Consider the following 11,201-nt stretch of genomic DNA (forward strand, 5'->3'; position numbering starts at 1 on the left):
TGCAATCCTGTCTGCGATTTCCAGGCATCCAGGTGTGAATGACAAATTGCACAACGCACATTTCAGATGCCATTCATTTGAATGGCACCTAAAAATGCAGTGCGGTTCTGCTGGGTGATAAATTGCACTGCAATCGTGACAAATTACATTGCGTGAAGCATGACACCCAAAAGAAGCTCCTGGACTTTTTTTTGGGCTACAAGCTTCACGCAATGCGGTTTGCCACAACTGCAGCTTGACAATCACAGCGGAACTGCACTGCCTTTTTAGGTACCATTCTGATGAATGGCATCTGAAATGCGCATTGTTCAATTTCTCATTTACACCTAGGCATTTGGAAATCGTAGCTATTCTGCCCTGCGATTCAAAATGCCCATGTATGAATGCAGCCTGTCTACTGCCACCACACCACTCTGCACCTCCCCACAGAGTTTGTTTGAACAAATAAAACTGAATCATCTCTGGGCTGCTTTAGGCTCGGTTCACATATATGTGAAATGGATGCGTTTTTAATCGCATCCAATTGGCATAATATGTGATACGAACCGGCTTTACACATATGCAGGATGGCTGTGGTACGGTTTTAAAAAAAGGGTCCTGTGCATTTTTGGGTCCAGTTCAGGTTTTCAGGTAAACATTCGCACCTGAAGTGGATGAACAGAGCCGCACCGGACTGCCGCACTGTAACCGCAGCCGCATATGTGTGAACTGAGCCTCAGACTGTGTTCGCATGAAAGCATTTCCCAGCTTGGCATTATATCAAGTATGTCAGAGAAACCCAAATAAATATATAATTGTCATATAAATCAATCAGGCCTATTCGTATTTCTGCACCGCAGTAAGAATACTTCTGGCATGAATATTACTTTGTTGTGTATTTTTGGGAATATAAAAATAGGCAGAGTGGTAATAAATATGCACATCTAGTAAGCTTTTACTGTGTTTTAAAAACCGTATAACAACCAGACAGAGGATTTAAAATGATATATAAAACGTGAGCCAATGAAACATCTATTGTGCAAATTTACAATGCGTGTCAAAGCACACAATCACACGCCCAATGTGCATTAAAACGAAATAAAGCTACATGCATTTTCACAACTGTAGATGCAGCCATAAAGCCTAAAGCTGGCCATACACCTATATATTATCTGCAGATTTTCTATGGTTAGATGGAAAGATGGAAAAGGTGGGAGATTCCTCCATCCACACAGTTTAGCGAACATGGAGAAATCTGTGGCACTTTTTCCATCTAACCATAGAAAATCTACAGATAATCTATAGGTGTATGGCCAGTTTAACTCCAAACAAACTTTAAAAGTCAAAGGACCCTGAAAAGAAGCTTTAAAACTGCAGGTAGTCCATGTTCCAGATTAACACCCACTGAAGCTGGTCACAAGTACTTGTAATTAAGAGCTGATTAGACTTCAAATAGGATAGCTACAAAGCTTCACTTGTTAGTTCTGGGTATAGATTACAAGGATGCTGTGGCTTAGGCTATGGATTGTGCTTTGTCTTTTTGTTTCAGGGACAATGGATTCTGAAATGGAAAACAGAGAATCCATGATTTTAAGAAGCTTGGGTTTGGCATCTAGGCCAAAACCTGTCTCACCCCCTGCGATACCTTCTATATTATGGAAGCTCTTCAATCAGAGGATGGGCCCCTCCACCGCAAAAAAGAATGCTAATTTGTGTTTTGTTAAGGACTTTAATGTCCCTGGTAGCATCGTCAGGGCATATCCTGACCAAGGTAAGTGCAGGATTTAAGGGTTTGAACATGTGTTGGGCTGGCTTCTCGTAGATAACATTTAATGTCTGCACAGGTTAATCTAGTTTATGAACATTCACTTTGTAAACATCTCAATTGTATTAGATCCTCATCCTGACTGTTGCCTGTGCAGATATTGGGGTCCATGCACATGGCGCTTTGGAAATGCTACCCATTAATTTGTGTGTGTTTAAGCTCTCCAAACATACCCCATAGCTGTTGCTTGCAGGGCTTTTTCCCACTGCCCTGCAAGCCCACACTGCCCCAGTGTGAAAGCATCCATTTGAAATGAATGGGAGGCTGTTTGCAGGTGCCATTTTTAGCGCAAAAGCGCCTGAAAACCGCCTCAATGTGAAAGAGGTCTTGCTGATCTGGGGGTCAACCCGAATTTTTGTGTTTTACCTTCAGCGCTAGCACTAAATATGACAAATGGAAGGTGACTCTCCTAAATAAGGTCACTGACAGCAATAAAGACCGCTGTTGTAATTGCTCTCCACTCTAAACAACTAAAATTAAAGGGGGTGTTTTTTGTTATACTTTTAAATTTAATGGGACCCAGCTCATAATTTATCTTTTGTGGGTTCCTGAAAGCTAATTAAATTGCACAGTAGGAAGATGATGTGCAAACATAGGTCCAGGTACAACAAATTATCCATACGTGTTTAGTAGACCATAAGCATTTCTGGATGGCATACAATATTTTTTTTTTTTTTTTTTTTCACTGACTCTTCCTGGCCCTGTTCCATGAAGGCATCTGCATGTATACGAATAGTTTTGTACAGCAAGCATTTGCCAAGCTTTAAACCTCATTCCTCTGCTGCTTTACACTAGGCTTCAGATTAGGAATGATAAAGCCCAAATCCTTGTAAAACGTTCTGTCATTTAATGTACAAAATATTATTGCAGGTACTTGTATACTGCTGAGATATGTATATGTGTGTCTTTGGTGTGTGAGAGGAAACTGGAGTACCACTGCACAGGAAGAACATGCAGATACTGCCATGGTTGGGATTCCAACTGACAACCCTAGTGCTAGGTGGGGGTACTAACTACTGTGCTTCCCCAAATTAATGTATTAAAAAATAATCCATATAACCTTTTTATAATGTGTCTAGGACTTTTTCTACTTTATGATTTCTGTCCTGAAGGCCATAAGATTATATAATACAGATATGAAATATAAATACATTTTTATTTATACGTACATTTATAGCCTGGGAACCTTATTCTTTTTGTGGCTTCCCTCTTTCAGTTCATGTTACCTGAGTGGGAAACCGCTTTGGCAGAAGTAATGATGTCCCAGGTTATGAATGGCATAGGAAATTCTAGAGGAAGTGCCCCAAGCAATAAGATTTCCGCCTTAATTTTTCTACCACTAGTTACTTAAAAGAAAGGAAACGTCTTGTATGTGCCAAGTGGTTTCAGATACCACTTCACTCTTTCCTTTCCTCCAATGTTTATAAATTATTTCAACTTCCCTCTGCTGGCAAGATTTGAAAATGATTGCTCCAGTTCATGAAAACGGTAGACTATATGGTCAAGCCTTTGGACACCCAGCCATCACAACTACAACTATACTGCTAAGCATGGACACCCCCTCCAAATTAAACTCAAGAATTTCCAGTAAAGGTACAGCAGCTATAGGGGGTTATTTGTGAAGGGCAAATCCACTTTGCACAAGTGTAAAGTGCACTTGAAATTGCACTGGAAGTAGTGCAGTCGCTGTAACTGTAGATCTGAAATGAAGGGAAGCTCTGCTGATTTTATCATCCAATCGTGTGCAAGCTAAAATGCTGTCTCTTATTTTCCCTGCATGTCCCCCCCTCGGATCTACAGCAAGTGCACTTTGCACTTGTTGTGCAAAGTGGATTTGCCTTTCCTAAATAACCCCCATAGACTACATAAACCTTTTTAGACCACTGAGTGCTTCAAACCGTGGCATAACTTTTTTTATTTTTTGAGAAGGTCTTCTATTTTAGCTTTAGGTAGCCTTCGGGATGATTTACCAATATAAAGCACAAATTTAAAAATATGACGCTCCCTTGAAGGAGGGGGGGGGGGGTGAGGAATACGTCCTAAACTTAAACACTTCCATAACACTCAACCATCCTGTACCAAATTTCTACCGGATATGGTGGGAAAGTGATGGGAAATCTCAACACGGGTACTCTAGCAAATACCTGTTTTCAGTAGATTAAGACTGGGTACAAACACTGTTGTGACAACTGCTGCCACCCCTCCCTGCGCAATTGGGGGGGGGGGGGGGGGGGGACTCGTTGGAATGTATTTATTCTACACCCCCCCCCCCCCCCCCCACAAAAATAAAAAAAATACGGTCTATACTAGGGGTAGTCAACCTTTTGCGCACAGGGTGCCCGAAAAGTGTTTTCAAAGAAAGTGAGCGTACCGTTTTTATAACAAAAGTCAACGTCGCACTCTCAATCGCAAAAATTATTTTTCATAAAGTAAATGCTGTAAACAACTTTAGTGATTAACATCCTGCAACTCCATGCCTCAGATCACCATTTCAAATCTTTGCCACCACTGTAGTCCCACCGTCACCCCCCTTCACATCTGCACCACGACTGTGCCACTCTGTTCTTCTGCCCCACCACTGTACCCCCTGCACAACTGCTCCACTGCTGAATCCCCTCATCTGCCCCACCACTGTATCATCATGCTTTCTCATCTGCTGCACCAATGTACCTCCTGCACAACTCTCACCTGTTTCCCCTGCTCTCCTGCCCCACCACTGTAACCCCCTGCTCATCTGTCCCACCAATACACCTCCTTTCACATCTACCCCACTGCTCTTTCCTCCTACTTTTTTCTCCCGCCGCTGACCCCCACCCCCCTGCTCATCTGGCCCATCAATGATATCCACTCGTCTGGCCCAACGCTGTACCTCCCTGCTCATCTATGATATGCAAAGTGGTGAAAGGAAGCAGAGGTGATACACATTTATCTGTCCTAGCACACTCATCCTGCTGATCCACCTCTCGCATCCAGCCCACGTGCTTGTATGTGCCATCACAATCCTCACATACAAGCATCTGGAATGGATGCAAAATGATGCGCTTAGGTCAGGGACATTTTCTGAAAGCAATAGGTCTGTGTGCAGGATCATAAGTTGCACCCCTGCAGCTGGGTAAAAGTGTGGTGTTCTGCTCCACAGGAAAAGTTGGGTGTGGATTTTTTTTTTTTTTTTTTTTTTTTTTTTTTTACATTGCACTGAATACTGGCTGTGGCCTAAAGACATGCAAGGGGTTCAGTAGTAAGTGATGCAAAGGTTCAGGAATAATTTCAACAAAGTTCCCAGAAGCTCAACAGTAATTCCACAAACTGTCACCTGATTGTTTTTCTCAATCGCAATGAAATCTCTTCTTTCTGAGATTGGTAGTGGCAACCAAGCAAGTCGTCTTCCTCCAGATGGTGAACAGGGCTAGCAGGACTGTGATTGGCTTTAGCAGTGGCCATTGACAGTCCTCCTCTTCTTGGAAACAGGGACTGCCCCCACAGCAGAGCTGCTCCCAATCTCTTCCCCATCACAAAAGCTGATAATTGCAGCTACAGCAAAGTTGGAGAACCAAACAATGTTTCCCATCTTTTACAAAGTGTGGGAGTGCAGTGCCTTCCCCCACCCCCCAGTGCAGGTGCGGTGTGGGAATTGTGAAATTGGAATGCATGAGTGTGTCACTGACACTTCCCTGTGCTGCTCTGCTGATGGGGCGTTGAGTGCCGGAAAAAGAGGCTTTGAGTGCCGCGGGTTGCCTACCCCTGGTCTACGCTATACCATTTACCACTATAACCCACTGCTGTTCTCAGTTTTATTCAAGACTTACTGCTGCTTGAAAAACCTTAACATCTTGCATATGGGGTGTAAGATGCTGGGTTTCCCCACTGTGCTTTGTGGTTCTTCCAACCCAGGGGTGGACTGACAACTCATGGGGCCCCCGGGCAATAGGAGATGATGATGGGGGGGGGGGGGGCCCAGGCAATCAGAGATTATGGGGCCACACACACACACACACACACACACACACACGTTTCTATTGGCTGAGAAAGTCCTGGAGAGGTGGGGCAGCTATAATCTCTGGATTCTTATCTAGACCAAAAGGATGTCGGTAAGGGACATTTCAGAGGCAGATGTAAAAAAAAAAAACACATTGTTACATACTGTCCCTGGTTTTACTGAGGCTGGCAACCCTGATGGGGCCCTTGGGCAGTGCTCGAGTGGCCCAATGGTCAGTCCGCCCCTGTTCCAACCTAAACATTGCTAAAATACACAGTACTGTTGTAGGGGGTGAAGGAACGACAGAGTGTAGGTTGCTTATGATTGTTCAGTTAATGCTATCTCTTAAACCAGCTATGGACATTGGACTACATGCCTTATACATCAAGGAATAGATTTTAGTCCCTGGACAGGAATGCATGCACATAAGGATGGTTATGCTTGGGCACCAGGGGACCCTGCAAGATGGCATAGACACTCCTATAGGAAACGAGGGAGAGAAATCAGAGTAAAGAAATTTACTAGTTTAAAAAATCGCTTGGTGAGCAATCTAGTATAAGGCTAGGTTCACACATGTCAGGCTGCAGTTTGCAGTCTGTGTGCGCTTCCCTTTTCTTTTTTCTTTTTTCTTTTTTTAATTAACAGAGCCATGCTGTAGGAATATTCCCCTCAGAACACACTTTAGTGTTTCCCACTTGTTCATGTGTGAGGTCTTGTCTGTGGCATGGGTGTGTGTAAAGTCCTTTATTGCCACAGCAAACACTGTCGTGCAAGCCAGGTCAGTTAGTAGGTTGTCGTTTAATCACTGGGGGTCTGCCTAGTGTGAGATGTACCGGGGCATAGTCCGACTAAAGTCTGATCCCTATATGGCATTTCGGGATAAAGTCAAGTGGCGATTGGGATGTAATCTATTCTGCTGTATGACCCATGTGCTGAGGAGAAAAATGTGTAATCACTACCAGTGGGGTTAAGTATTCTCAAAGTAACCCTCAAGGACAGGTTGAGTATGGAGTGTATTTTGGTTAAGGTGGATGGTGTTATGTGGGACTTACTGGTAGAGGAGTCCAGCCTAGGCACCAATGGGGCATTCAGGTTGTCACCCCCAGTATCAGATTAACGGTTCCGAATGCTTCTAGGCGTGCTGCCATGGAGGACAAGAATGCAAGCTGATGCTGGTTAGGGAGATAAACGTTCGCTAACTTGAAAATCATTTGCATATGTTTCATTTTCTCAAATAGAGATAGATGCACCTCTATCGCTCAAAGGGTTAATATGCGAGTCTAGTATATCTGGGGTGGAGGAGTTGTGGAAGGCTATTGATACACCCTTCAATTTAGCAGTCAGGTTTGTACTGTAACACCAGGTGGCAAAGTGTTTTTATTTGGGAGAGAAGGTATTGCATCTGAAAGACAGTGAGTTTCCTGGAGGAAGAGTATCTGGGTGTGTGAAATCATCTGCAATTAAGTGAGGAAATTTGAAGGGCTAAGGTGGATGGGGAGTGTGTGATGGTAGGCCACGAGAGGGAGACGAATATTGCGTTAGCTGAATGGAGTATATCGTGGAGGGGGTAGGGAGAGAGGGGATGCAAAGCGCGGAAAAGAGATATTGCCAGCACTGAGGGTGTAGACCCACAACTAGGGCTATCTTTCTGATCAGACAGTGAGATGAGGAAACGTAGTCATTCAAATTCTGTAGCCTGAGGGTTTTACACTTGGAGAAGGGGGAACAGTGCCCTCCAGTAACGGGGGGGAGAAACAACCATGGTCCCTGGAGAGGGCTCTAACTAAATCTATAATTGAAAACAGAATCAAGAATCTGTGGTTCCGGATAGGGGGGGTCTGGCTCCCTGCTCTGGCCAAAGGGTAATGTAAACATATGAAACAAAATGTGTATGTCAACATAGATATCTATGAAGCCCCCCCCCCAAGACAGCCCAAGGGGGTGTCCTGGGTGGAGGGCTCCCCCTGTCCACTCGTGTGAGAGCAGATGAGTCCTAATGAGGTAAAATAAATTTTAAACAAGAACAGTTGCTATCTGGGTCCAGTGCAGTGCTGCATTGGACATCATGGTTGTCTCGGCACATCCCAGGGGGTCCAACAGACGTCAGGCAACCATATGTGGGTTGCTAACACCAACATACAGGGCCCCTGGGGTCAAGAGAATGTAGAGGTAGTCCCACTAGCCGGTGGGGTGGTGTGGGGTGTGTTTTTTTTTTTTTTTTTTTTTTTTGTGTGCAGTGGCATCCCTGCACATGCATGAACCAGCTCCATTGCAAGCCGGTTCAGTTCACGGTTTATGTGAATCAGATGCAGTTCAAAAACGTATCCAATTTGCATATTTTTAAACCGAGACTCGAGTATCCTGGTGTATATCTTGTTATACCAGGAAGGTTTGATAACTTAGTGTAATCGTGCAATCAATAGGTCCATAACTAATACGGGGTTTATATGTGTAAAAACTTGCACTGGGTAATACAGCAGAGACCAGGGATGTGGGCAACAGACCTCTTTACCATGCAGTTGGTTTTTTATTTTTTTAAACTGCATTCCATAGCAACTGGGTGATGTTGACCCTACTACGGACTTCAGATGAGTGGGTAAGCCATAGGCTGGGTGGTTATCCCATCAGCCACCAAGCTGGTAGATTGCGTTCTTATGTGCTTGACCTTTCTCCATAGACACAAATACTGCTTTTGTTACTTGTGGATGTAGAACTGCTTAAGCCAGTGTCTATTAACTTCAGTCCTCAAGGCGCCCCAATAGATTATGTTTTCAGGTGATTTGATCAGTTTCACTGCATTAGAAATTACCACAGCTGTTTTTTCATCTTGGGGGAAATCCTGAAAACATGACCTGGTTGGGCGCCTTGATGACTGGAGTAGAGAAACGCTGGCTTAAGCAATGTAAGTTTATTTGCAGTTACTGATGGCATTCCTATTCGGTACCTGATTCTCCCCACTTTTTTTTTTTTTTTTTTTTTTTTTTCCCAGGGCGGTTTGTTAACCCTACTACTGCAGTTTGCCTGGAAAAGAGACTGTTCTTCAATATGTCAATAATGGAGAAAGAGGAGAGGGTAACCATGGGACGCCTGGAAGTTCGATTTGGCCAGAATACCTACTATGGACGTCTATTTGACCTGCGTCTCTACAGAATTACACAGCTATCGCTAAAAGGAATGGGAAACCAGAAAACAAGCAGAAAACTCTTGACTGCCCAAACATTCCGTTTGCTTCACAAATCCCTCTTCTTTAATGTAACAGAGACTTGCCAGAGTTGGCGGGACCCTCGTAAGAACCTGGGTTTGACCTTGGAAATCTCTCCAAGAAAAGAAGGGAGCTTGTTAGCTGGTCAGTTAGATGAGTGTCGAGGAATACAAACCTTTCTCTATACCTCTCTACTAGCTGTCTCTCTCGATTCTGCACAGTGTAAGATGTCACGAGCTAAAAGAAGTCATGGCAGGCTTACATTTCTTCCCAGCAATATTTGTAAAAGGAGACGCCTCTATATTGAATTTGGGGATGTTGGGTGGCAGAAATGGGTCATTGCCCCTCGGGGATACTTTGCGAACTACTGCCATGGGGATTGCCCTTATCCACTAACAGATGTGCTGAATGGAACCAATCATGCCATCCTTCAGACTCTTGCCCACTCCTTTGAGCCTAATGACGTTCCCCTTCCCTGTTGTATACCCATAAAGATGTCTCCTATATCAATGCTGTTTTATGATAATGGCGACAATGTGGTGTTGAAACATTATGAAAATATGTCTGTGGATGAGTGTGGCTGTAGGTGAGAACTAGCTGAATTTTTAGGTCAGATTAATTTATATTGATCTTCTGTATTCTAATAACTTCTCATGTATTGTACATTTTATGCTATATATTCCTTGGATTTGTATAGATTAATTGTTCCATGTGTTTATGTTCAATATTGAAGTACTGCACCTTTTTTCTAAATAAAATGTGTTTTTTCTATATAAAAGGTAGATTTTACCATTTGCTTGTCTACTTTTGGTCTACCACTTTTCTGCAATAGGAAACTTGAGTATGTATATTCGCTCATGTTTTGAATCAATCAAATATTACTCTTGGTCATAAAACGGTTTGCTTGTGTGTGGGTTTTTTTTGGGGGGGGGGGGGGGGTGGGTTAAAGACCCCTTTTACACAGAAGCATGCGCTTTCACGCTAAAGTGGCTGAAAAGCTCACAAAACCTATTTTCATTAAAATCAATGAAGGCTTGGGCCAGTGCACTGGCAGGGTGGTGAAAAAAAAAAAACACCCTCTCCACTGAAATGCATGGAGAGCGCTCAGTGTTTTTTTCTGGCAGTTTACAAGGGCCTTAGTGTGAAAAGGACCTAATGGGGATGATGGTACTCCCCTAAAATCTGTGACTCTCCACCTTAATGAGTGGAGAATGACATTGTTATGCAGGAAATGGAGCACAGTACTGACTGTATAATCAATTTTATTTCAGCATGGTGGAAAACATTAAGATTGTAGCTTAATGCATGTATCGCTTAGGCCAGTTTCACACTGCTGCACTGCAGTTTGGCCGCAGCACTGGTGTATACTATCAGTTTTCTGAAAGTGCACAAAACGTCCTGCATGCTGCATGTTTGGCACACTTTACAAAAGGCATATGGCCTAATAGTCTATGATAATCTGTGGGTTAACCACATGAAAACCATGGGTACACCTGTGCTGTGGCCAAACCAATATTCTAATTGGTGCTCAGATGTCCAAACAGGTTATTGAACTGAAGGAAAAGTCCCTCAGCCATTGGAAAAATATATCCCCAGCCAAATGGCAACATATAAATAGGACCAGAGTTGCTATATTTCACTAGCAAGGTTCTGTTCTTCTCCCACCATGCAAGACTCTAGCAGTCATTTTGAAGTCTCGCGCAGCACAAGTAAGGATCAAGTAAAGCTCATATGTTTCAAAGCAAATTTGTGCGGTGTCCATCTTCTTGGGTGTTTTGTTTATTTGCTCCAAAATGGTATTCCCCCAACAATGGCTATATATTGTAATATGTCCATCACTTCTATGCCACATTGGTGTACTTGCATGATTATTCCCCTCCAGATATATGCTACAATCAATATCTCTTATGGTAATATGTTCACGTGTGGCAATGCCCATTGTACTTCACCCAATGTAAATTGTTTCCCATATTGACATGTCAAAATACTCTTACCAAACTAGTACATTCTAGAGTTCGTTCATCCATCTTCACCTCTTGATCCAGATGTTCTCCCAATTGTATCGATCCTCACGTGTTATCAATCAAAAACCAAACTTCTAATTTAGTGTAATCCTGTTTCAAAAAATGTACACATTTTTAAAATGTGCTCAAATACGTTTAATTCAGCATGTGCATTTTCCTCCACGTGCCCAATATACATTAATAGATAAAGGTAGA

At 43.1% G+C, this 11,201-nt stretch overlaps 1 protein-coding gene across 1 annotated transcript; it reads left to right on the forward strand.

Moving 5' to 3' along the window:
• Positions 1-1,435: 1,435 nt before the first annotated feature.
• On the forward strand, positions 1,436-9,853 carry LOC143976030 (protein DVR-1-like). The gene is made up of 2 exons (XM_077478533.1): positions 1,436-1,750; positions 8,770-9,853. The coding sequence occupies exons 1-2, from the start codon at positions 1,483-1,485 to the stop codon at positions 9,570-9,572; spliced, it is 1,071 nt and encodes a 356-aa protein (XP_077334659.1). The 5' UTR covers positions 1,436-1,482; the 3' UTR covers positions 9,573-9,853.
• Positions 9,854-11,201: the final 1,348 nt, after the last annotated feature.

Source organism: Lithobates pipiens, unplaced genomic scaffold (genome assembly GCF_037356315.1).
Source record: "Lithobates pipiens isolate NorthernLeopardFrog02 unplaced genomic scaffold, aLitPip1_a1.2 Scaffold_13, whole genome shotgun sequence".
NCBI lineage: Eukaryota > Metazoa > Chordata > Amphibia > Anura > Ranidae > Lithobates > Lithobates pipiens.